This window comes from Euleptes europaea, chromosome 11, assembly GCF_029931775.1.
Source record: "Euleptes europaea isolate rEulEur1 chromosome 11, rEulEur1.hap1, whole genome shotgun sequence".
In the NCBI taxonomy this organism is placed as follows: domain Eukaryota; kingdom Metazoa; phylum Chordata; class Lepidosauria; order Squamata; family Sphaerodactylidae; genus Euleptes; species Euleptes europaea.
Genome location: NC_079322.1, coordinates 75608811 through 75635850, shown reverse-complemented (window position 1 = coordinate 75635850; position 27040 = coordinate 75608811). Strand labels below are relative to the sequence as shown.

The window sequence follows — 27040 nt, the reverse complement described above, 5'->3', positions numbered from 1 at the left end:
GCAAACCACCTCTGGACTTCTCTTGCCTTGAAATCTCTGTAGGGTTGCCATAAGTCAGCTGTGACTTGACGTCACATACCCACGCAGTTAACAATAAGCGATACACAGCAGTAGAAACCACAAGCTCCAATCATTTATCCAAGTCAGTTTGCAAACCGTTTTGTGTGGTGAAACCCTATTGCCTTTGTAGAAAAGCCCTCTTGAATAATTCAGTTTTGCATAAGAACACAAGAGCGCTTTCCTGCATGCCCCATAACTACAGGGCTGGCTGTAGTTTGGGTTGCCAATTCTGCTTTGGGAAATTCCTGGAGGTTTGGAGCGGGGCCTTGGGCAGACAGTGTTTGGGGAAAGGAGGAAGCTCAGTGGGGTGTGATTTCATAGAGTAATAGAATCATAGAGTTGGAAGGGACCACCAGGGCCATCAAGTCCAACCCCCTGCACAATGCAGGAAATTCACAGCTACCTCCCCCCTCCACACCCCTAGTGACCAGAAGATGGCTAAGATGCCCTCCCTCATCATCTGCCTAAGGTCCCAGAATCAAGGTGACAGATGGCCATCTAACCTCTTCTTAAAAACCTCCAGGGAAGGAGAGCCCACCACCTCCCGAGGAAGCCTGTTCCACTGAGGAACCGCACCAACTGTTAGAAAATTCTTCCTAATGTCTAGACGGAAACTCTTTTGATTTAATTTCAACCCGTTGGTTCTGGTCCGACCTTCTGGGGCAACAGAAAACAACTCGGCACCCTCCTCTATATGACAGCCCTTCAAGTACTTGAACATGGTTATCATATCCCCTCTCAGTCTTCTCCTCTTCAGGCTAAACATACCCAGCTCCTTCAACCTTTCCTCATAGGACTTGGTCTCCCGACCCCTCACCATCTTTGTTGCCCTTCTATGGACACGTTTCAGCTTGTCCACATCTTTCTTAAATTGTGGTGCCCAAAATTGAACACACTACTCTAGTTGAGGTCTAGCCAGCGCAGAGTAAAGCGATACCATCACTTCGCTTGATCTGGACACTATACTTCTGTTGATGCAGCCCAAGACTGCGTTTGCCTTTTTAGTTACAGCATCACACTGCTGACTCATGTTCAGTGTTTGTCTACTAAGACCCCAAGATCCTTTTCACACACACTACTGCTCAAACAAGTCTCCCCCATCCTATAATTATGCATTTGATTGTTCCTACCTAAATGCAGAACTTTACATTTGTCTTTGTTGAAGTGCATTTTATTAGTTCTAGCCCATTTCTCCAGCCTGTCAAGATCATCCTGTATCTTGGCTCTGTCTTCTACCATATTTGCTACCCCTCCCAATTTAGTATCATCTGCAAATTTAATAAGCATCCCCTCTATTCCTTCATCCAAATCATTGATAAAGATGTTGAACAACACAGGGCCCAGCACAGATCCCTGAGGAACTCCACTAGTCACTTCTCTCCAAGTGGACGAGGAACCATTAACTAGCACTCTTTGGGTACGATCTGTCAACCAGTGGCAGATCCATCTAACAATAATAGGATCTAACCCACATTTTCCCAATTTGTCAACTAGAATACTATGTGGAACCTTATCAAAAGCCTTACTGAAATCTAGATAAACTAAGTCTACAGCATTCCCCTGATCCAGCAAGGTAGTCGTTTTCTCAAAAAAGTAGATAAGATTAGTCTGACATGACTTATTCTTGAGAAACCCATGCTGGCTCTTAGTGATCAGATCCGTCCTTTCTAAATGCTCAAGGACGGACTGTTTGATGATTTGTTCGAACACTTTTCCTGGTATAAAAGTCATTCATTCTAGGACATCAATTTCTCTTAGACTCTATAGTATATAGGGTTGTGAGCTCCAGGATGAGAAATACCTGGAGATTATGAGGGTGGAGCCTAAGGAAGGTGGAGTTTGGAGAGGGAAGGGACTTCAATGGGGGCATAATGCCATAGAGCCCACCTTCCAAAGTGGTAATTTTCCCAGGTGAACTGATCTCTGTGACACCTGGAGATAGGGTTGCCAGCTCCAGGTTGGGAAATACCTGGAGATTTTTGGGGCGGAGGTGAGGAGGGCGGGGTTTGGGGAGGGACTTCAATGCCATAGAGTCCAATTGCCAAAGTGGCTGTTTTCTCCAGGGGAACTGATCTCTATGGGCTGGAGATCAGCGGTAACAGCAGGAGATCTCCAGCCACCACCTGGAGGTTAGCAAAAAGAAGCACCTAATACTAAATAGAATAGCTATGTGAAAAAATAGTATTCTGCTCACAATATTTATGCAAAAGTGCAAAATTGTTATTTACAAGTGCAAGAAGCCAACAATAATGGAGATACATGCAATAAAGTATATACAAGGATAAAGTGTAGCCAACAAGCTACTCATACAGATGGTCAATTTCAACCTGGAAAGACCTTTGAAGGTAAGTACAATGACTTTTCTATTTCTTTCTTCTAGAAAGATAGAGAAATTGAAGCATAGACGCAGCAGGGCAACGTCAAAGCTGGGGAGCGCCTTGCACTTGTAAATAACAATTTTGCACTTTTGCATAACTAGTGTGAGCAGAATACTATTTTTTCACATAACCACCTGGAGGTTGGCAACCCCACCTGCAGATCAGGAGATCCCCAGCCACCACCTGGAGGTTGGCAACCCCCACCTGCAGATCAGTTGTAACAGCGGGAGATCTCCAGCCACCACCGGGAGGCTGGCAAGCCTAATGGCATGCCGCAGAGCCTGCCCTCCAAAGCTGCCTGTTCCTCCCGCAGAATTAACCCCTGCAGCCTGGAAATAAGGTGGAAATGAGATTCCAGGAGAACTCCAGGGGCCACCTGGAGGTTGGCACCCCCAGCGGCGGTTGCTAAGGGGCGGGCCAGGAGGAGGCTCCCCGGCTCCTCCCCCCTGCAGAAGCCTCCTGGCCTCGCAGGCCCCGGGCCGCCGTCTCCATGGCGACGGTTGCCCGGGCGACCGCGTCCCGCTCCCAGGCCTGGCGCAGGGCCGCGGCCTAGGCCGCCTCCCCTGCCTGCAAAGGCCTCGCCTGGGGGTGAGTAAGGCTGCGGGAAGGCAGGGAGGGAGAGACAGGGGGGTGGGGGGCGCTGGGCTAGGGCCCAGGGCCCTGTAAGCGCCTGAGGGGGGGGGGCTGCCGACCCTCCCCACGCTGCCTCTGCCTCCCCAAGGCCGCAGGCACAGGAATCCCTGCTTTCCCCTTGCATGGACAGCAGATGCAAGAGGCGTTTGCAAAGAGGGTTGCCAACCTCCAGGTACTGGGGGAGAAACAGGCACCTCTGTACTAATACCGAAGGTTAGGAAAACAGTCTAGGAGCGAAAAACATTTGCAAACAAGGTGCAATTTTTATATAAGCTACTGAGATTCCTATAAACATACAATGTACAATATAGTGTGGTTACTTGCATTTGTACATTGTATGTTTATAGCAGCGGTTCCCAACCTTTTTTTGACCAGGGACCACTAGGACTTTTTTGTTTGGTGCAGGGACCCCAAGGGTCAAAATAAAAATTCCGACAATTTGAAAATAAACTTTAATTATAACTGTTCGTTAAACATTAAACTTAGGATAATATTTGAATATATATTTTTATAATAAGAGAACTTTTAATTGAAAATATTAATTTATTATGGGTTTATAACTTTGTTTCGCGGACCTTAATTTAGTTCTCGCGGACCCCTGGGGGTCCACGGACCCCTGGTTGGGAACCAGTGGTTTATAGGAACCTCAGTAGCTTATATAAAAATTGCACCTTGTTTGTCAATGTTTTTCGCTCCTATACTGTTTTCCTAACCTCCAGGTCCTAGCTGGAGATCTCCCGCTATTGCAACTGATCTCCAGCCGATAGGGATCAGTTCGCCTGGAGAAGATGGCCGCTTTGGCCGTTGGACTCTATGGTGTTGAAGCCCCTCCCCTTCCCAAACCCCACCCTCCTCAGACTCTGCCCCAAAAACCTCCCGCCGGTGGCAAAGAGGGACCTGGCAACCCTACTGCAGGCGCACCCCATTCTGGGAATCCCTGCTTTCCCCTTGCATTGACAGCAGATGCAAGAGGCGTTTGCAAATAGGGTTGCCAACCTCCAGGTACTAGCTGGAGATCTCCCGCTATGACAACTGATCTCCAGCCGATAGAGATCAGTTCGCCTGGAGAAAAGGGACGCTTTGGCCATTGGCCTCTACCTTACTACATGATATTTGCCTTCAAAAAGAAGAATTTGTACTCATAATTGAGACAACTTTGAAAAACTATTCCTATTGTACATATGGACACGTATTTATGGCTTTTGTAGGTCTTTGGTGTACATTTTGTCTTGTGTTGTCTTCATCTTCATGTAGTAGCTTATAAAGAATTTTGCACTTTGTTTAAATTGTTTTCGCTCCTGTACTGATTTCCAAATCTTTAGATACTGGTACAGTGGTGTCTATTTTGCTCCCCAACCTCCAGGTCCTAGCTGGAGATCTCCCGCTATGACAACTGATCTCCAGCCGATAGAGATCAGTTTGCCTGGAGAAGATGGCCGCTTTGGCCATTGGACTCTATGGCATTGAAGACCCTCCCCTCCCCAAAACCCACTCTCCTCAGGCTCTGCCCCAAAAACCTCCCGTCGGTGGCAAAGAGAGACCTGCCAACCCTACTGCAGGCACACCCCATTCTGGGAATCCCTGCTTTCCCCTTGCATTGACAGCAGATGCAAGAGGCATTTGCAAAGAATCATAGAATCATAGAGTGGGAAGACCCCTCCAGGGTCATCTAGTCCAACCCCCTGTACAATGGAGGAAATTCACAACTACCTCCCACACACACACACACACACACACAGTAGGGTTGCCAGGTCCATCTTGTAACCTGGAAGTTACAACCAAGTAGACACAGAAACAAGCTCTTATACAAATGTAAGAAATTCTTTATTATACCACAACAATTCTAAACATACTACAAGCTTACAAAAATACAAATACAAAATACAGTTTTCCAAAATCCAATATGGTATACAACCAACACATGCAATATTCCTATGTCCACAAAGGTATGTACTAGGTTCGGAACCTAGTAATATATGGAAGTATACTAGCCACTTGCTGGCAGATAATATGAAACTAATGCTACCCATGGGAGCTATGTGAAATTATTTGAGAGGATATACCAACTTGCAGTTTAAGGGTTTGAGAAGGAACTGAGGAAAGAACTGAAACGATTGTATTCCTTTTCTACCAGACACCTGTTGAAGAAAAGAAAAAAGAAAAAATTATAAAAAAGAATTTTATGTAAAATACAAATGATACTTACCTGTTTGCACTGAAAGAAAAAGTACGTACCTTTTGTGGATATAGGAATATTGCATGTGTTGGTTGTATACCATATTGGATTTTGGAAAATTGTATTTTGTATTTCTATTTTTGGAAGCTTGTAGTATGTTTAGAATTGTTGTGGTATAATATAGAATTTCTTACATTTGTATAAGAGCTTGTTTCTGTGTCTACTTGGTTGTAACTATTATATACACAGAAGTATCTATTGCTGCTAACTACCTGGAGGTTGGCAACCCTAACCCCCAGTGACCCCTACTCCATGCCCAGAAGATGGCCAAGATGGCCAGGATGCTGGGGACGCCAGCCTCCAGGTGGGACGTGGAGATCCTGCAGAATTATAGCTCATCTCCAGGCTGCAAGGATCAATTCCCCTGGAGAAAACGGATGCTTTGGAGGGTGAAGTCAATAGCGTTGTACCCCATGGGCCTCCTTTGAAAGAATAAGGGGAAAATGTTGTGTGATGAAAATGGACAGGATAAGATACACAGCAATATGTGTGTTTGTGGGTTTGTTCGTATGTTTTTATTGTGTTCTTAAACATTATTTTAATGTTTTAATGCCTGGTTTTCACCCCCTTGGGGACATTGCTTGGGTGGAAAGGCAGCATATAAATGTTTTAAGTGGATAAATAAAATTAAGTCAATGTAATATTGCAACAGGGCTAGAGGAGGGAAAGAACCAATTTGTTAGAAAGTTGTTCCCAGAAAGCATTCTTGAGGCACAGGCGTTCTGAGCTAACCATTTCCCCCCTTTTTGTTTCTTTTAAAAGTAAATAATGGAGTCGGATGAGCAAGTGAATGAAAATTTAAAAATGCAGTTTAAGACTCTTCAGGAGCAGCAGCAGAAGCGGATGCAAAATTTGCTGGAGAAAAAGAAAGAAAAGCAGCAGCAGAGTCTAACCAAGTGCCACACGGACGGACAAAAGGACATCTTTGGCGTGCCAGATGATCTTGTGTTATCCACGCTGGACTGTCAGGTGGCAAAGGAGGACTTCGGCAAAAGGTAGAAGGTCACTTCCGCTCTGTTGATCTGGAAAACTACTCAAACGCAGTGTAGGAAGTCTCCGTATGTGTTTTCCACATCCATGTTGCAGATCTGGTAACACAAGGAGAGATGCTCTTCTTGTACATTGGTATCTGGTTGAGTTGGGGTTGAGGACCCCAACAATGCTACAATCCCCATGCTAGCATCTGCATGGTATTAGAAGCAATCTTCACCACATCACTGTGGATTTAAGATGTACATAATATTATTCCACTTTAATCCATGTCAAATGAACAAGCTTTCATGGTGGGACCCTGTAAAACTGGAGGGTGAGAGATTCAAAACAGATAAAAGGAGGTATTTCTTCACACAATGCATCGTTAAATGATGGAACTCCCTGCCCCAGGATGTGGTGATGGCTGCCAACTTGGAAAGTTTTAAGAGGGGAGTGGACATGTTTGTGGAGGAGAGGGCTATCCATGGCTACTAGTCAAAATGGATCCTAGTCATGGTGCAGTACCTATTCTGCACAGTATCAGAGGAGCATGCCTATTATATGAAGTGCTGTGGAACACAGGCAGGATAATGCTACTGCAGTTGTCTTGTTTGTGGGCTTCCTGGAGGCACCTGGTTGGCCACTGTGTGATCAGACTGCTGGACTTGATGGACCTTGGTCTGATCTAGCAAGGCCGCTCTTATGTTCTTAATTATTATCGTCTTTAACAATTAACTGCAAACACTGTTTTACTAGGTTTTGCATGATGAAGGACTTGAGAACTTGCTCTGCAATCTTGTTGGGAGATACATGGGACCTCATGGGAGATACATGTGAACTTCAGCCTTTTCTGTGGCTGCTCCTATATTTTGGAATAGGGGAAGTTTGTGGGACACCTTCTCTGGCTAGCTTTAGGAAGTTATGAAAAGCCACCCATTTTCAAGTGAGACCTTGGGAAGCAACGCTCTGTATGATGAGCTTTTATAGCCTGGATGTAGGTTTCTAGTAATTTTCCATTGGGCATATGAGTGTATGGCTCTCAGTGTGATAGGTTCCAGATTGTGTGCGCTGCATATGCTGGGTGGGTCACTGTTCTTTCTGTAGCCGAACCAGCAACAGCCATACGTGCTGGATTGTCATTTTCCCCCTCTTTTGTTTTCCAGGTTGCTCGAGGATGAAAACGAACAGTTGCAGCAGCAGCTCCGGGAGACTGCGGATGAAAACGGCCGGCTGTACAGGCTGCTGAAGGAGCGAGACTTCGAGATCAAGCAGCTGCAGAAGAAAATAGAGGAGGAAAGGCTGGCCTTGATAGGTAAACCTACGTGGTCTTCTTCTTGACTCTTGACCAGCTTGTTCGATTTCTGTAGGGCCCCACTGCAGCCACAGAAAGCGGACTCTTACTTAGAAGTATAAGAGAAGGCTTGATGTACATCACTAAAGTTTTAAGTCTTTTATGCATGGGCAGTGTGATTTACCTTCTCCACTGGTCCTACTTGGTTTCTCGTTGGGGTTGTGCATAAGTTTTCAGTCCTTTAGAGATGACCTCCCGCCCAGCCCTCTTAATGTCCAGGTCTTCCCAATCCTGCTGCACCACAATTCTTCGATCTCCCCTGAGATCAGCCCGGGTCAAATCGTCCCCATTTCCACGCATAAGCCAAACTGTAGGAGAAGGGAGCTGGGGGTGGGGTGATGTTTTTCTCACAGTAAGCACCACAGCCAATTACAAAGCAGCGTTTTCAAGGGGTGGGGACTCAGACAGATTCCTGATTTTTGCTGGTGATTGTACAGTATTCTGGAAACCCCAGGACTTTCTCCAGGGCAAACTACAACATGCATAGCATTTTAAAGATTCAGAACAGAGAAGTGCAGATCAAGAGAGCCTCGAACTTCAGGTAAAACTCCCATGCATAAAAGACCGCTTTCTGTTTCTGTTTCTGTTTCTGTTTCACTGTCCACTAGTATCTTTTCTGCCTAAAACATGCTGAAAAAGAAAAGGAAGGCAAAGGATGGGAGAAAGGAAGAGGAGAATTATGATCAAGTCAGGGGAGAGCTAACTTGTCTTAACAGTATAGACAGGTAATCCTGAGGTCTAACACCAGGTGGCACTGCTGCCTGGTACCGAAAACCATAAAACAGGAAATCCACTGTCCTCCTTAAAGAGAAACAATACTTATTTGAATATGAGCTTTCGTGAGTCAGAGCTGACTTCTTCAGAGGCTGTAGTTATAGCAGACTAACACGGCACCACTGGGATAGAAAATGATGTTATCGATAAAGAACAGCTGGATTCGAGCCCAGTAGCACCTTAGAGACCACCAAGATTTTCGGAGTATAAGCTTTCGAGAGTCAAAACTCCTTTCATGAGATACTAAGAAGGGAGTGTTGACTGTTGAAAGCTCGCATCCTGAAAATTTTGAGGGTCTCTAAGGTGCTACTGGACTCGAGTCCAGCTGTTCTTTATCAGTGACATCATTTTCTATCCCAGAGGTGTAGACATGTTAGTCTACTATAACTATAGCCTCCGAAGAAGTCAGCTCTGACTCACGAATGCTCATACTCTGAAAATCTTGTTGGTCTCTAAGGTGTGGGGATTTGAATCTTGCTCTTCTACTGCAGATCAACATGGCTGTTCTCCTGGTTAGCAGACAAGATCTGACAAGATCAGGCTATCCTGGGCTATCCAGGTACTGTATCCTGGTACTGGCCTAGCTGGACCCATAGAAACGCTCTGTATTAGTGTTATTACCATTATTACTAATAAAGCCCACCAAGTCGCTACGGTTCTGCAATCAAGATGTCCCCTCCCTTGTTTTCTTACCCCCCCCCCCCCCATGCTCTTCTTTGGCAGGAACGGGTGGCTTGACAGGAGACGTCGCTGCCAGCAAAATCGTCCAGTTGGCCAAACAGAACCGGCACCTGACTGCCGAGGCCGAAAAGGAGAAGACCAAAGTCAAGCAGCTGAACAATCGGATCAGAGAGCTGGAGAGAGAAGTGAGTTCTCTCCCGGGTGCTTGGCTCGGGGCGATGCAGAGCTAGAGATCTGAGACCCACCAAGCCCATGCAGGAGGGCTCTGGTTTGTATCTCTTGGCCTCATGGGTTGCTTGGGTCCTGTCGTTACCGCTTTGGCAGGCTGCTGTGCATCCCGAGGGAGTAACATTTTAAATCCAGCAGCTGAGAGCCAGAGTGGTGTAGTGGTAAAGAGCGGTGGAGGCTAATCTGGAGAACCAGGTTCGATTCCCCACTCCTACACATTAAGCCTGCTGGGTGACCTTGGGCTAGTCACAGTTCTCTCTGAACTCTCTCAGACCCACCTACTTCACAAGGTGTCATTTGTAGGGGGAGGAAGGGAAGGTGATTGTAAGCTGGTTTGAGATTCCTTTCAGTAGAGAAAAGAGGGGTATAAAAACCAACTCCTCCTCCTACTCTTCCTCTTCTTCTTCCTCCTCCTCCTTCCTTCTTCCTTCTTCTCCCTTGCTGATATATAATTAATTCCAAGCTCTGACTTCGTGGCATCTCTCTTCTGACTTTGTGGCATCTCTGTTCCATACCAGTTTGCAGGGGCTTGTGCGAAGGATCCCCTCCCTCATATGGTACTATGAAAATGAACAGTAAATGCATTGTCTCTTTTAAAACACTCCTGTCTCCTTTTCTCTCCCTAGTTGCTTCTGTCCACGGCCATGGTCCAGTCGCATGGAGGCAAAGATGGTCAATCTGTGCGCAAAATGGCGGAAGGGCCCTTGGTAAGAACGCACACTCACTCTGTAGAGGAATACTTTGTGCAGACTGAACACAGGAACACAGGAAGCTGCCTTATACTGAATCAGACCCTTGGTCCCTCAAGGTCAATATTGTCAACTTACACTGGCAGCGGCTCTCCAGGGTCTCAGGCAGAGGTCTTTCACATCACCTACTTGCCTAGTCCTGTTAACTGGAGATGCCGGGAATTGAACCTGGGACCTTCTGCATGCCAAGCAGATGCTCTACCACTGAACCACAGCCCCTCCCATTTCTATTTCCTTAGATTCTTATGTTCTTATGTTCTTATTGGGTCAGTGTCAGATGGGCCTCAGAGATTGCCTGAAAGTTGATTTCCGCTGGCTCCTGATTGGCCAGAAAGCAAAAGCCAAAACTTTGTAAACTCTTGTACTTGGAAGGTGATCACAAGTTTTAAATGGTTATCAGCAGAGCTGAGCCTCTACCGTGTCTTCCCTTAACCGCCTTCTTTCCAAGCTAAACAGCTCAAAGAGTTTTACCCGCTCCTCGTGTAGATCTTTTAACCATTGGGAGGGGCTGTGGCTCAGTGGTAGAGCCCCTGCTGCTTGGCATTATTACTATTGTTATTACTGTTATTGTTATTATTATTGTATTTGTTGCTGCTATGTTTGAAGGCGCCTGGTTTTTATTATGTGTTTAATTTTATTGTAAATTGTGGATTGGTTTTAGATGGTTTTTAAAATGGTTGTGAGCTGCTCTGAGCCTGACCTGGTCAGGAAAGGGTGGCCTAAAAACCCAATAAACAAATTAATTAATAAACAAAAAGGTCCCAGGTTCAGTCCCTTGCATTTCCAGATTAAAGGACCAGGGAATAGGTGATGTGAAAACCTCTTCCAGAGACCCTGGAAAGCTGCTTCCAGTCTGAGTAGACAAGATGGACCGAGGGTCTGATTCAGTAGAAGGCAGCTTCATGTGTTTATGTATGAAGCGCCGCTTTAGGGGCGGGGCCATGGCTCAGTGGTAGAGCCTCTGCTTGGCACGCAAAAGGCCCCAGGTTCAATCCCCGGCGTCTCCAGTTAAAAGGACCAGACCTGTGGCCCAGACCCTGGAGAGCTGCTGCCAGTTAGAGTAGACAATACTGACATCGATAGACCAAGGGGTCTGATTCAGTATAAGACACTTCATGAGGTCCCACATGACCTTTTATCATTGTAGACATTTGCTTTCCTTTCATCCTTTAAACTTTAAAAAAATGATATTATCCTTCCCCTCCTACACCCAGAAATCCTCTAAACTAGGGTGGGTTCTGTATCACAAAACAAACATTTGCTAGGCGAGCTGCCTGTCTGTTGGCAGCAGCATTTTGGAATGAGTGAAAAGCTTTGGGTGGAGTTTGGACCACAGTTATGTCTCCAGAGCTGGACCGCACAACTTACGGCCCCCTGACAACTTGTGGTTCACGGGCCGCTTTTTTGGGGCCCGCCAGGTTGCCTGACCTCCTCCCTGCTGTTACCATCCCAGGCAGGCAGCACAGACAGGTCTTCTTGAGTCACAACTGGGCTGCCAAATGCAAGCCACTTCTGGCGCGGTGGGTCACAACCTGTGCTGGCCTGAATTGGAGTGCTCAGATTGCCGAGCCTATCTGAAGCCTGGTCTCATTTCAGTGAGGGGTGGTGGTGGTGTTTCTGTTCTCATCAAACCGTGCTCCCTTTCTCTTGCACCCTGAGAGCCCAGAGATGAAAGCCTTGCAGGAGAAATTGTCGGCGGCCAGCTTGAAAGTCTCCGAATATCGCAACCAGCTCCAGACCATGAAACAGGAGCTTAAAGTGGCACAGAAGGTAAGGGATTTAGGGTTGCCAGGTCCCTCTTCACCACCGGCGGGAGGTTTTTGGGGTGGAGCCTGAGGAGGGCATGGTTTGGGGAGGGGACCCATGTTGGGGACCCTAAGTCCACAGCCATTAGAACAAAACAAGAAAATCTTGAGAGCCGCATCAGTAGAATTTGTAAGAATCCAACACAGCAGATTAAAAGGCTTTATTGCAAAGAAGATGAATATTATAAGAACTTCTGGCAGTAGATAAAAATCAGTCATAAATGTAAAAAGACCAACTCGCTTAAGGAGGAGGGAGGGAGGGAGGGAAAGAGAGAGAGAGAGAGAGAGAGCGCCTTTCGACCTGGTGGTCAAAATAGCGCATCCACCTCAGCATTAGATGCCTTATACATGACGAGGCGTCCAGCTGCTCTGTCGTGGAACCAAGCGGCGGCACTCACCCAGCGAGCCGTCCCTCAGAAACAGCTGTCCCTTCATTAATGATCCATGGCAGGAGGGGACAATCATAGAATCATAGAATTGGAAGGGACCACCAGGGTCATCTAGTCCAACCCCCTGCACAACACAGGAAATTCACCACTACCTCCCCCTCACACCCCCAGTGACCCCCCTACTCCATGCCCAGAAGATGGCCAAGGTGCCCTCCCTCTCATGATCCGCCTAAGGTCATAGAATCAGCATTGCTGACAGATGGCCATCTAGCCTCTGCTTAAAAACCTCCATGGAAGGAGAGCTTACCACCTCCCAAGGAAGCCTGTTCCACTGAGGAACCGCTCTAACTGTTAGACAATTCTTCCTAATGTCTAGCTGGAAACTCTTTTGATTTAATTTCAACCCGTTGGTTCTGATCTGACCTTCTGAGGCAACAGAAAACAACTCTTTGCCACTATCGTGAGATTGGTCTGCACATTTTTTATATCAATAAGCAGAGGGTGGGAGAGGCGCACAATGATGTGAGAGGAGCTTCCAGAGAGAGTAGACAATTCCAAAGGGTCATCCGTTTGAGTTTGAATAGATCATCAGTCCCCAACGCGGGGCTCATGTGTGCGACGACACCTGGTGATTGTTATATAGGGAACTTAGGAAGTCCCTCCGGGTTCCACAATGAACGGATCCCAGGTGCTTGAGGGAGGATCGGGAGGTGGAGACACTCAGGAGCAGAGTCACGCAACTCCACCATGCCTTTTCTGGCCAAAAAACCAGAAGGACCATTACCACACCGCACAATGCAACACACAGAATAAAGGGGATATGGAATACTCAAGCACAAAAAAATGTTTGGTTCGATACATTTCCCGTTGACGTCTTCCTTTCAGCTTTTAGGAAGTGAAGTCGGAGAGGAGGTCAATGTCCAAAATCTCATGTCCAACCCCGGCAGCTGGCGTGGCCGAGCTCAGCAGATTCTCGTCCTGCAAGGCAAAGTAAGACGGTGTTCTTCTTTTCACCCCTCTTCTGCACAATACAGTTTGCTCGCATTCAGGGCCAAACGACATGCTGTATTGGGGATCCGTGATCAGACATCTTGAAGTGCACATGGGGATGTGTGATCAAGGAACCCCCCCCAAATGTGATTATTTATGTATTTATTTATGTTATTTATAGTCCATCTTTCTCAGCGTGGTCTAGTGGTTAAGAGCGGTGGTTTGGAGTGGTGGACTCTGATCTGGAGAACCGGGTTTGATTCCCCTCTCCTCCACATGAGCGGTGGAGGCTAATCTGGTGAACCAGGTTGGTTTCTCCACTCCTCTACATGAATCCTGCTGGGTGACCTTGGGCTAGTCACAGCTCTCTCAGCTCCACCTACCTCACAGGGTGTCTGTTGTGGGGAGGGGAAGGAAAGGTGATCGTAAGCCGGTTTGATTCTCCCTTAAGTGGTAGAGAAAGTCGGCATATAAAAACCAACTCTTCTTCTTCTTCACTTGGACTCAAGGCAGATTACACAGAGTGAGTCAATACCATCTGCAGATGGGACATTCAATAAACAGTGCAGCACGATTTGGGTTTTAGAACCAACTTGAAGTCTAAAAACAGAACTGAAGCCAAGCAGAAGTAATGAGATGACACAATAAATGATGGAAAATTCCAAAGTAGGACCCTGGTTTCAGCAAGCTCTATCATATCTCCCCTTAGCTGCTTTCTTTCTACGCTAAACAGCCCTAAGCATGCTGCCTGGTGCTGCTGGAGAAAGGCACCCGGGTGGCGCACAAAGCATCAGTGTTCCTGGGGGCCACGGCGGTGGCACTCCTAGCTGCTTCGCCCCCCCCCCCCAGCACCATCAGGGAAAGGGCATGCAGGCAATGTGGGCAGCTGTGACCGCAGGTGTTAGGAGAGCTTGCAAGCAGGCAGAGGGAAGGATGCACAGGCTGGTGGATGGGTGGGCATAAAGGGGGACCCATTCTCCGCCAAAGGCCCCTGAAAACCTCGAACCAGCCCCGGTCAAAGACATATTTTTTGTAAATATGTTGTTGCCTGGGGTCAGTTTATTTGCACCCTCCAGCCACCAGGCGAGAGGCAGTCATCCACCCTCTTGGATGCAGCTGCTGTCAGGTTCAGCCACAGTCAAGAGCTGGGGTTTGCCCACAGCTTGGTAGCCCTCAGCCGTAGGCACAGTGCTACCCCCTTTCTGCTCTAGGTCCGGGAGCTGGAGAGCCAGCTGGGCCTGGGCAAGAGCGGGACATCCTTGAGCGGCGGAGACGAAGACGCCAGTGCTCTCCTTGGCCCAGGGAAGAGATCGGCCCAGAGGAACCTGCTACGGATTAAGAGCTTGGAGAGAGAAAAGAAAGAAGCCCTGGAGGTGAGGAAGCTGGGGGGGGGGGGGATGGCTGAAGGAAGGTGGGACGGTCCTTGGGTTTCAGACAGGCCCAGGCTCTTTTTATGTGCTAATGAAGGCCCTCTATGTCCCCTGTTGTTGGACCTCCAGAGGAACTGGTTGGCCACTGTATTAGATGGGATGCTGGACCAGATGGACCCTCCCTGGGGCCATGTCTCAATGGTAGAGCAGCTCTTGGTATGCAGAAGGTCCAAGGTTCAGTCCCTGGCATCTCCAGTTAAAGAAACTAGACAAGTAGGTAATGGGAAAGACCTCTACCAGAGACCCGAGAGAACCTTGAAGAGGGGACGTGGCTCAATGGTAGAGCATCTCTCGGCCTGCAGAAGGTCCCAGGTTCAATCCCCGGCATCTCCAGTTAAAGGGACTAGGCGAGTAAGTGATGTGAAAGACCCCTGCCTGAGACTCTGGAGAGTCGCTGCCGGTCTGAGTAGACAATACTGACTTTGATGGACCAAGGGGCTGATTCAGTATAAGGCAGCTTCATGTGTTCATGTATATAAACGCAAAACCATCACAGAATAGAGTAGATGACTGAGAAACTGCTTTTAGAGATTAGTCACTGGCAAAGGGACAAATTGCACTGCAGGCTGTGATTACAAAACAAGAGCAGCGTTAAAAAACCATTTTGTAAGATCTCCCCAAATGTCACCAAGTAATGGAGTTTCACTTCCTACATTTACTTAATTTACAGAAGCTGACCAATGAACACAGCGCCCTCCAGAAGGATCATGAGGAGGTGAAAAAGAAGTTGGATGCTTCCAAGGCGAGGAACCAAGTGTTGTCCGGGGAAGTGAAAACCCTGAAGGAGCAGATCTCAACCCTGTTGGACAAAGGGAAGCACGACGATGAACTGATAGACGCTCTGATGGTATGAGCCAGTTGGTCAAATGCCTGCCAGCCACCCTCTGGGGCCCTGTAAACCTCCACCTTCTTTTTCATAGAATCATAGAGTGGGAAGGTCCACCAGGGTCATCTAGTCCAACCCCCTGCACAATGTAGGAAATTCACAACTGCCTCCCCGCCACACACCCTCAGTGACCTCTGCTCCATGCCCAGAAGATGGCCAAGGTGCCCTCCCTCTCATCATCTGCTTAAGGTCACAGAATCAGCATTGCAGACAGATGGCCATCCGGCCTCTGCTTAAAAACCTCGAAAGAGGTTTCAACCTTCTTTTTCCCTTGGTGGTGGAAACTGCCATCAAGTCACAGCTTACCTATTCTCTCCAGGGTCAGAGGAGCATGCCCATTATATTAGGTGCTGTGGAACGCAGGCAGGATAATGCAGCTGCAGTCATCTTGCTTGTGGGCTTCCTAGAGGCACCTGGTTGGCCACTGTGTGAACAGACTGCTGGACTTGATGGGCCTTGGTCCTATCCAGCAGGGCTTTTCTTATTTTCCCATGACTTACAGTGACCTGACGGGGTTTTCAAGCCAAGAGACGAAGAGAGGTGGATCACCATTGCCTGCCTCTCCGTAGTGACCCTGGCCTTCCTTGATGGTCTCCCATCCAAGGACTAAGCAGGCCCAGCCCTGTTTAACTTCCAAGATCAGATGAGATCGGGTTAGCCTGGGCCATCCAGGTCAAGACAAAAGACATACAGAGCTGGTTTGCCATTGGCTGCCTCTGCGTAGCAACCCTGGGCTTTCCTGGCACATCCATAGAGGTTTTGGTAATACCCAAATGTAATTAAATGTAATTGTAAATGTAAATGTAATGAAATGTAATCAACTAATCGATTGAGCCTCAGAGTATGTACAGAGTATGTGTATATTCTCCTTTCTTTATCGAAAAGGACTTTGTTTTGTCTTCAGCCCAAGGGAATGATGTGTATGTGTGTGTATGTGTTCTTTAACTGTGCATGACTTCAACCATTGTGAAATCAGGGCGACAGAGAGTTGAAAAATGTCAGTCGCTTACACTGCATCAGTTCGATCCATTGTCCGAGTCACAAGACTTTTCCCCTCCAGGGATACATCCCAGCTAATGGATTTTTCTATAGACACTGGCCTTTGATTCCACTTGCACTCCACAATACTCCGCAAGAGGTTTTAGGCTGTGGTTGCTGCCTTTCTGTCCATCTAAAGCAGTGGTGTCAAACATAAGGCCAGCGAGCTGGATCTGGACCCTTGAGAGCTCTTACCTGGCCAGCCAAGGCAACCACCACCACCCCACTCTCAACCTGGGCTGGCGAGGCATGACCAAGTGACATTTATGTCATATCCAGCCCTGGTAACAATTGAGTTCGACACCCCTGGTCTAATGTGCCTTCTGTACAAACCAGAGCATCCCGTGTGCCTATTCCGCTTCCCCAGAGCCAGCAGAAGGAAATGCAAGTCATCCTGAGGAATCTGAGTCAGCAGGAAGAGAGGAACAAGGAATGCCGCCAGAGTTTCGGGCAACAGCTGAACGTCCAGGATCAGAGGCAGAACTGCATCATTGAGCAGCTCAAGCAGATGCTGGGCGAGCGAGAAGCTCGGGTGAGGGAGCTGGAGGAGAAGGTCGGGCAGCTCACGTCGCAGGTAAACCAAGTCAGGGGAAACTGGGTGGAGAAGTGATTTAGAAAGGGCCAAAGCAGACGATACTGACTGTGGCGCATGGAGCCCCACAGCAGGGCAAAGAGGGGAGGGGCCGTGGCTCAGTGGTAGAGCCAGCGTGGTGTATTTGTAAGAGTGTTGGGCTATGATCTGGGAGACCCAGGTTCGAATCCCCACTCTGCCATGGTGAACTGGGTTCGATTCCCCGCTCCTCCACATGAAGCCTGCTGGGTGACCTTGGGCCAGTCACAGTTCTCTCCGAACTCTCTCAGCCCCACCTGCCTCACAAGGTGACTGTTGTGGGGAGGGGAATCCACTTAGAGACTCCTTAAAGGTAGAGAAAAGCGGGGTATAAAACCTCTTCTTCTGCTGCTTCTTCTCTTCTTCTTTTATGGCAGCATCATCTTCATCGACCAGAGGAAGGCACATCAGATTCCACTTCTCCTCTGTCTGCAGAGTCTTTGGAAGAGGAGAATTTCACTTCAGCATCCAGGAAGGGGGACCACGTTGGAAGGAACACCTCTGCGAGGTAAGAGAGTCCTATGTTTGTTGTTTTTTTAGTTTAAAACCCCTTATTAAAGGACTGCGGTCTCCTATCAGAGCTGGTAGCTCCGTCATGGTTGATAAGAAGCTCTTGATAGTTTGATCAGCGCGACGTTTGTTCTGGGATTCAAAGAGGGCCGTTCAAGCACAGCCACTGGGATATCCGACACACAGCTCTCCTTTCTTGAGTCAGAAAATATTCACTTGCTGAAAATGATTTGCTGCCGTCTCTTCCTAGAAGAAGGGCGTCAAATGGGCAGAGACCACCAAGTCCCTTTGGGTCAAGGGGAGATTTCTTCCACACCATAAAGTATGCCGCTCAGATAGACTACACCTGGCCAAAGCATATCTTCAGTCAAGGAGCCCACCCTGAAAGATTCTCGAGGTTTCTGCTAATGCTGTCTCCAGTGACGGATCATAGGCCAGCTTTTGTCTGGGGATCCATGAGGGCAGCCACCCTTTTTCATGACTACGCCTACCACAACTTTGTAGCAGGCAGATTTGGCTGCGTCTCCATGCTGGAGAAAACTGGACCTGTAGGATTTGTTGTGCAGTTTTCCAGCAGCTAAAAAAGTACCAACCACGATTTATCGATCTGTATCAATGACCTTTTTCAGACCAAGATTCCAGGGGGATTAGACTGAACTAACTCAAGCACAAGGTGGAACTGTGAGCACACAGAGAATAATTTTTAGCATAGTGTAGTGGTTAAGAGTGGTGGACTCTAATCTGGACAACCGGCTTCGATTCCCTGCTCCTCCACATGAAGCCTGCTGGGTGACCTTGGGCTAGTCACAGTTCTCTCTAAACTCTCTCAGCCCCACCTACCTCACAGGGTGTATGTTATGGGGAGGGGAAGGGAAGGCGATTGTAAGCTGCTTTGAGAAAATTGGGGTATAAAAACCAACTCTTATTTATTTCACCTGCTCTTGCAGACTGGAGATTTCTGTATATCTCAGCTGTAATACCTTGTCCCAGTTTGCAGAGAAACCAGTTCAGGGGCCTCAGTGAACGTTGCAGGTTTTACATAAAAGTGATAACACCTGCAAATTAGAGGGACCTCATTCAAGGGCCGTAGCTCAGTGGTAGAGCATCTGCTTGGCATGCAGAAGGTCCCAGGTTCGATCCCTGGCCTCTCCAGTTAAAGGAACTAGGCAAGTAGGTGATGTGAAAGACCTCTGCCTGAGACCCTGAAGAGCTGCTGTTGGTCTGAGTAGACAATACTGACTTCAATGGACCAAGGGTCTGATTCAGTAGAAGGTAGCTTCATGTGTTCAAGTTGTTCTCAGAGATGGTCGCATGCACAGATGTTGGAGGGCAGGTGGGTTAAATGTGGTGGTGGTTGCGGAAACATGGACAATGCCTTCTCCTTTTCAGGATCGTGTCTCACATGGGGCACACCCTGGTGGATTCTGCTGCAACTTCATTTCCCACGGCTGTCTCTCCTGGCAGGTATACACAAAGACCCCACAGGCAGGCCAGCAGCTGAACCTCCACTGGTGACTTAGCACAGAATTCCTGCTATCTCCTCAGTCCCCAAGACCCTTCCCATTTGTGTTGATCCTTGCAAAAGTCAAACTCCCCCTTCCTTGCCGCAGTCCTAATCTCGATTGTGCCCTCCCCCACTTGCTGTGATTTCCCAATAACTCCTCAAGTAGGGTTGTCAGGTCCCCCATGGGCACCGACGGGGTTTGGGTGGGGGTAGGGTTGTCAGCTCCAGGTTGCGAAAGTCCTGGAGATTTGGGGATGGAGCCTAGGGAGGACAGGGACCTCTGGAGTAAAATGCCATAGAGTCCACCCCCCCCCCCCAAAGCATCCATTTTCTCCAGGGGAACTGATCTCTGTAGTCTGGAGATGAGCCGTAATTCCAGGGAATTCCCAGGTCTCACCTGGAGGATGGAATCCCTGTCCTCCAGAGAAACATTGGCCTGTCTGCCAATCCCTTGCCTCCTTTGTTTTTTCAGCCGCCCGATGTACATTTTAAATATTGTTTTCTTTTTCCTAATTATTTTATAAGATGGTTGTTGTTTTTTTGTTTTTTTCTCCTGTCTTTGTAACCCGCTTTGGACAAATGCTGGACAAGGGGCATGTAAATGCTAGAAATAAAACCTCACCCAAAATCAACCCGGTCCCTTCACTTCATGTCAATTTTAGGCCTCTTGGTCCTGACGACTCAGATGCGGAAGCCCTGAAGGTCCAGATCGCGGAGTACAAAGCTCTCTGTCACGCTGCCGAAGCGGAGCGGGACAGGCTGCTCGAAATGGTCGGCATCCTCCAGAAAAGGTGAGGGACAGTTCTTGTGAGCAGAACGTAGCAGCGTGGTGGGAGCGGCCTCTTCTTCCTTCTTTTTTAAGGAGCTCGCACCTTTTGCCAACCACTTCACTTGTCACAACAGCTTAGGCTGAGTTCATCAGAGCTTGGAAGCTAAGCCGGGTCTGCCCTGGTTAGCACTTGGATGGGAGACCTCCAAGGAAGACAGGGGCTGCTACATGGAGGAAGCCACCTCTGCTTATCTCTTGCCTGGAACACCCCCTGGATGGGGTCGCCATGAGCCGATTGCAACTCAGCGTTTGCACATTCTTCTTGTTTTGTCAGGAGACCAAAAGTTGACCATAGAGCAGAGGTGTATACGTTATGGCCCGAGGGAAATTTTCACCCAACAATTGAGTTGTTTCACCATTTGTCAGGCCCCTTGGCCTGCTGGATGGCAGCCTTGGCTAGCGGGCCAATGCTTGTGAGAAATCGTCTTGCGGCTTGTGATTTGAGTGCCGTTCAGGACAGCCAAGTGGGGAAAGAAGAAGAAGAGGAAGAGAAGAAGAGTTGGCTTTTATATTCCGACTTTCTCTCCCACTAAGCCAGTTTGATTCTTCTTAAAAGGTAGAGAAGATCAGCATAGAAAAAACAACTCTTCTTCTTGTTCTTGCCTACACCTGCTTGTGAGGGCTTCAGAATAGATACCATCTTTTCCTCTTCCCAGTGCTAGTAATGTCCAAGACAGAGAAAGCCAGCATTCAATTCAGAGTCCTCAAAAGTGCATAGATTCTCAGATGCGGCCCTCAAGTAAAAAAACCATTTGTGCACCTTTACAGTGAGGGGGAAAAGTATTTGATCCCCTGCTAAATTTGCCCGTTTGCCCTCTGACGAAGAAATGACCAGTCCTTAATTTTAATGGTAGGTTTGTTGTAGCTGTGAGAGACAGAATAACAACAGGAAAACCCCCAGAAACCCAGAAGACAAAAGTCAGAGATTGATGTGCATTATACTGAGGGAAATAAGTATTTGATCCCCTATCAACCAGCCAGATCCTAACCCTAACCCTAACCCTCAACCTCCCTCGGTCTGGGCCTCCATGCAAGATCCCATCTCGTTGAGTTGCAATGATCATGAGAATGGTGATGAAGCAGCCCAGAACTACACGGGGGTAACTTGTCAATGATCTCAGGGCAGCTGGGACCATAGTCACCATGAAAACAGTTGGTAACACACTACGCCGTGAAGGACTGAGATCTTGCAGAGCCTGCAAGGTCCCCTTGCTCAAGACAGCACATGTACAGGCCCGTCTGCAGTTTGCCAATGCACATCTGAATGACCCAGAGGAGAACTTGAGGCTTCCTTGAAAGGTGGTGAGCCTCTCCTTCCCTGGAGGTTTTTAAGCAGAGGAGGAGAAGAAGAAGAGATGGTTTTTATATGCCGTCTTTCTCGACCACTTAAGGGAGACTCAAACCGGCTTACAATCCCCTTCCCTTCTCCTTCCTACAACAGACACCCTGTGAGGTAGGTGGGGCTGAAAAAGTGTGACTAGCCCAAGGTCACCCAGCTGGCTTCATAAGTAGGAGTGGGAAAACAAATCCAGTTCACCAGATTAACCTCCGCCACTCATGTGGAGGAGTGAGGAATAAAACCTGGTTCTCCAGATCAGAGTCCACCGCTCCAAACCACCACTCTTAACCACTATACCATGCTGGCCATCTGTCAGCAATGCTGATTCTGTGACCTTAGGCAGATGATGAGAGGGAGGGCATCTTGGCCATCTTCTGGGCATGGAGTAGGGGTCACTGTGTGTGTGTGTGTGTGGGGAGATAGTTGTGAATTTCCTGCATTGTGCAGGGGGTTGGACTAGATGACCCCGGTGGTCCCTTCCAACTCTATGATTCTATGACCTTGACCGCCAGGGTAGATGATAGCTGCGCGAAGGTTTGGGAGGCCGAGAAGATGCTTCAAGAGCAACAGCGCAAGATCATCGCTCTCGAGCAGCAGCTGGAGAGACTCAGAACGGACTCCAGGAAGAACAGCAGCATACCAAAGCCCCCCTCCAAGGGCAAAGCAGGTAAGGTGGCAGAGGGTGTTGCGGGAAGGGGCAGGGCCCATATGCCCTGCGTGGGGCATTTATTTATTTATTATTCAGATTTATAGCCCGCCCTCATTCCCAGCCAAGGCCGGGCTCAGGGCGGGTAGCAACCTTTAAATTACATAAAACCATGGAGCAATAATTAAAAAACTCATATTAAAACCATAAACCAGATGGCCTTAAAACGACTCAGACGCCACAGGGTAACTGGGTCACAGCAGGTCAACCCCCCACAGATGTGAAGAGTATGTGTGTGTGGGGGGGGGCGAAGGATGGGGAGGCCAGTAATGACAGATGAACTTGCGGCTGCCCTCCGTTGTAGGCCTGGCGGAGTAGCTCCATTTTGCAGGCCCTGCGGAATTCCTTGAGGTCCCGCAGGGCCCTGATGTCACTAGGGAGACTATTCCACCAGGTTAGGGCCGAAAAAGCAGATTTCAACTGGTGTTCATGGCCAAAGTGAAAGGTACAGGGACAACTCTGGCACATTGTGGGTCAGAAAAGCCGTTGCAAAGCTAGGCCTGGAGCCTGCTGTTCTCGGGGGCCCTGCTTGCTGGGGTTTAGAGACCAGGCAGGCTGACACAAGAATTAAATCAAAGAGTTTCCGTCTAGACATTAGGAAGAATTTTCTAACAGTTAGAGCGGATCCTCAGTGGGACAGGCTTCCTCGGGAGGTGGTAAGCTCTCCTTCCCTGGAGGGTTTTAAGCAGAGGCTAGATGACCATCTGTCAGCAATGCTGATTCTGTAACCTTGGGCAGATCATGAGAGGGAGGGCATCTTGGCCATCTTCTGGGCATGGAGTAGGGGTCACTGGGTGTGTGTGGGGGAGGTAGCTGTGAATTTCCTGCATTGTGGAGGGGGTTGGACTAGATGACCCTGGTGGTCCCTTCCAACTCTATGATTTTATAAGAGCCACTGCCACACCGGCTAATGTTCCACCTATTCATGCTGGCCATGTGAGAACTTCAGGAGTCCATGCACTGAGTGACCCTTCCTACCCATCCATTACAACTCTGCCTACCCTGCTGTTTTCCCGGGTGGGTGTAGGGGCCGTGGCTCAGTGGCAGAGCATTTGCTCAGCATGGAGAAGGTCCCAAGTTCAATCCCAGCCATCTCCATCAGGGTCAGGTAGTAGGTGAAAGACCTTTTACTTGAGACCCTGGAGAGCTGCTGCTGGTCTGAGTAGGGAGCCAGCGTGGTGTAGTGGTTAAGAGCGGATGCAGAAAGTCCCAGGTTCAATCCCCAGTATCTTCAGTTAAAAGGATGAGGTGATGGGGGAGACCCCTGCCTGAAACCCTGGAGAGCGGCTGCTTGCCTGAGTTGACAGTACTGCCCTTGATGGACTGAGGGTCTGATTCAGTGTAAGGCAAGCTTCATGCTCGGGCAGAGAAGAGTCTTTCGCACCATCTGTGGCTCAGTGGTAGAGCATCTGCTTGATATGCAGAAGGTCCCAGGTTCAATCCCCGGCATCTCCAGGGACTAGGCAAGTAGGTGATGGGAAAGGCCCCTGCCTGAGACTCTGGAGAGCTGCTGCCGGTCTGAGTAGACAATGCTGACTTTGATGGACCGAGGGTCTGATTCAGTAGACAATACTGACTTTGAGGGACCAAGGGTCTGATTGAGTGTAAGGCAGCTTCATGTGCTTCTGTGACTGTTTGGCCTTCTGCATGCTAAACTTTGAACACATGAAGCTGCCTTATACTGAATCAGACCCTTGGTCCCTCAAAGTCAGTATTGTATTCTCAGACTGGCAGCAGTTCTCCAGGGACTCAGGCAGAGGTTTTTCACATCACCTACTTGCCTAGTCCCTTTAACTGGAGATGCCAGGGATTGAGCCTGCGACCTTCTGCATGCCAAGCAGATGCTCTGCCACTGAGCCACAGCCCCTTTGTGTCCCACCACTGAGCTGCAGCCACTTTGGTGTTCAGGCCAAAGCCGGGGTCAGCTGCTCCCTTTCACAGCAGCCTCCGCATCAACAGGTCAGTCCCTCAGTAGCACCAGGCTCAGCTGGAACTCGAGCGAGAAGAAGGATCCTCCACCTGCCGAACTCTCGGAAGTGCCTCTGGAGTCCCAAATAGAAGACCTTTCCGCAAGGTAGGAACTTTCCCCCCTGTTGGTCTGTATCTATTTAAGCTTCCCAAATTCACATGGACCTTTCTGAGCTTGCAGGTGCATTTGGGATCCTGACCTGGCGCGGTGGGCACAGCCACAAAATGGCTGCCATGGCGTACCGTCAGTCACGCACCGAAGATCCTTCAGGTGTGGTGACAGCTGCTGCCAAAGTAATGTTTCTAAAAATCTGCACAGGCAATCATATCTCCAATGGCCAATCAGAAACCCTGCTGGGCAAAATGTGCACGGCGTCCAGCACTGTAGAAACGCATGCAGCCTTTAAGGTTGCCAGCCTTCAGGTACTAGCTGGAGATCTCCCGCTATTACAACTGATCTCCAGACATCAGAGATTGGTTCACCTGGAGAAAATGGCCGCTTTGAAAGGCGAAGCCTACAGCATTATACCCAATTGAAGTCCCTCCCTTCCTCAAACCCCGCCCTCCTCAGGCTCCACCCCCAAAATCTCCAGGTATTTCCCAACCCGGAGGTGGCAACCCTAGCAGCCTTCCAGGTTGGTCAATGAACACGGGTGTGCTCTGTTCCCAGCATGCATCTTGCTGGCCCACGTTCCGGGTGAGACTGACTGAGGTGATGTCCCGGTTGGCTTATAAAAACCAACTCTTCTTCTTATTCTTTTAACGAGCATGGCATCCAGCACTGTCAGAATGCATTTAGTCTTTAAGGTTGCCAACCTCCAGGTGGTGGCTGGAGATCTCCCACTATTACAACTGATCTCCAGGCAACAGAGATCGGTTCACCTGGAGAAAATGGCCACTTAGGAAGGTGAACTCTATGGCATTATACCCCATTGAAGTCCCTCCCCTCCCCAACCCCCACCCTCCTTGGGCTCCACCCCCAAAAGCTCCAGGTATTTCCCAGCATGGAGCTGGCCACCCTAGCAGCCTTGCAGGGCACGCGCGTTTCCCAGCTGGCCCATGTCTGGGCGAGAGTGACCAAGGTTATGTCTCCATAGGCTTGCAGTCCAACTAGACGAGAACGCCAGCTTGAAGACTGCCTTGGAGAACCTGGTGAAGATAAAAGAGGAAGACTTCCGGGCGTACCAGGAGACCATGGGCCAGATCAAGGAGATCTTCCTTCAGGCCCTGAGGCAACAGAAACAGGAGAGAAGCTAAACCAGGGCCATCCAAAGTGCCCTGCCATGGGCGAAGGAGTTGTCAGGGAATCCCGGCCTTCCTTGGAGACACCATGGTTACCTCTCGCCAGGTCCCTGCCCCTCCCCCACTTATATCTATTAAAGACTCACGGGAGGGGAGTGAGAAAGGGAGGTGATCTAGATCCTGCTGAGGATGCCGCTGCCATGACAAACCCCTGCCTGCCAGAGAAGCGTAGAGGTCAGCGCTTGCCACACGTAAGGATGCTTGTCGAGTTGCGCTCGCCGGCACACCGGTCCTGGGTTCTAAACACAGACCCTTCCCTGGGTACCAGCCGCTGGACCAATGTAGCAGCTGTGATGTTGCTTTTTTTAAAAGTCTGTAAATATAGGACATTTCCCACCCTTCCTTTTTGGTTTTTTCCTCAAATGGCGTTTTACGATTTCTGCTGTGATCCCTGTTCTTCTTTAGAGGAGACCGCACAAAGGCAGGCTGTTCCAGGGGTTTAGCTCTCCATGGGACTCTCCCACCCTGTTTCTGTTAGACCCAACTTGTCTGGACCCCAAAGCGGACCATGAAGCCTGTGAAAGTAGGGCTTTTGCAGTTTTATTGATTTGTGCCCTAAGCAAATTTGGACTTGTGGGTCACCATATTTAAAAGGCTGGGAATCACTCTCATAGAATCATAGAGTTGGAAGGTACCTCCGGGGTCATCTAGTCCAACCCCCTGCACAATGCAGGAAATTCACAACTACCTCACCCCCCCCCACACACACACAGTGACCCTTACTCCACGCCCAGAAGATGGTGACAAACCCTCCAGGATCCCTGGCCAATCTGGCCTGGAGGATTGCTTCCTGATCCCAAACTGGTGATTGGCATTACCCAGGGCATATAAGAAAGTACCATGAGAGCCAAACACTGACTCAGCCTTCCATCCTTCCAAGGTCGGTAAAAGGAGTACCCAGCTTGCTGGGGGTAAAGGGAAGATGACTGGGGAAGGCACTAGCAAACCACCCCGTCAATAAAGTCTGCCTAGGAAACGTCGCGATGTGATGTTACCCCATGGGTCACGGTGCTTGCACAGGGGACTACCTTTACCTTTAAGGCTGAGTCAACACTGAACCTGCTACCTGAACCCGACTTCCATCGGGATCGACTCAGGTCATGAGCAGAGCTTGGACTGCAGTACTGCAGCTTACCACTCTGCGCCACAGGGCTCCTGCCTAAGATATTAAAATGGTTTATTGAGAGCCAGCGTGGTGTAGTGGTTAAGAGCAGTCGTTTGGAGTGGTGGAGAACCGGGTTTGATTCCCCACTCCTCCACATGAGCGGTGGACGCTGATCTGGTGAACCGGGCTGGTTTCCCCACTCCTACACATGAAGCCAGCTGGGTGACCTTGGGCTAGTCACAGCTCTCTTAGAGCTCTCTCAGCCCCACTTTCCTCACAGGGTGTCTCTTATGGGAAGGGGAAGGGAAGGAGATTGTAAGCCGGTTTGATTCTTCCTTAAGTGGTAAAGAAAATCGGCATACAAAAACCAACTCCTACTCCTCCTCATTATCAGGCACAGTGAACAAACCAGCAAAGGGAATAATCAAATCAAACATAGCATGGAAGCGGTGAACATTTCAGCCAAAGGACATTGATCCCTAGGGTCGCCATGAGTTGGAAGCGGCTTGATGGCACTTCACACACACACAGCCCCGATTGCAATGAGGCACAGGAGTGTCGTGTGAA

General features: G+C 48.9%; 1 protein-coding gene across 1 annotated transcript; it reads left to right on the top strand.

The window, feature by feature from the left end:
• The first annotated feature begins 6075 nt into the window (after positions 1-6075).
• CCDC13 (coiled-coil domain containing 13) lies at positions 6076-25330 on the top strand. The gene is made up of 15 exons (XM_056857797.1): positions 6076-6302; positions 7443-7591; positions 9128-9270; positions 9940-10020; positions 11722-11832; positions 13142-13246; positions 14458-14619; positions 15347-15523; positions 16968-17174; positions 17588-17718; positions 19110-19184; positions 19887-20015; positions 21905-22059; positions 24058-24172; positions 25164-25330. The coding sequence occupies exons 1-15, from the start codon at positions 6076-6078 to the stop codon at positions 25321-25323; spliced, it is 2127 nt and encodes a 708-aa protein (XP_056713775.1). The 3' UTR covers positions 25324-25330.
• Positions 25331-27040: the final 1710 nt, after the last annotated feature.

Bases quoted from the DNA above. Each gene is read 5' to 3' on its own strand.
- CCDC13 (XM_056857797.1), top strand. From the start codon at position 6,076: ATGGAGTCGGATGAGCAAGTGAATGAAAATTTAAAAATGCAGTTTAAG. The intron at 20,016-21,904 runs GTGAGGGACAGT...CTTGACCGCCAG, and splicing joins GTCGGCATCCTCCAGAAAAG to GGTAGATGATAGCTGCGCGA. The intron at 22,060-24,057 runs GTAAGGTGGCAG...CCGCATCAACAG, and splicing joins CCCCTCCAAGGGCAAAGCAG to GTCAGTCCCTCAGTAGCACC.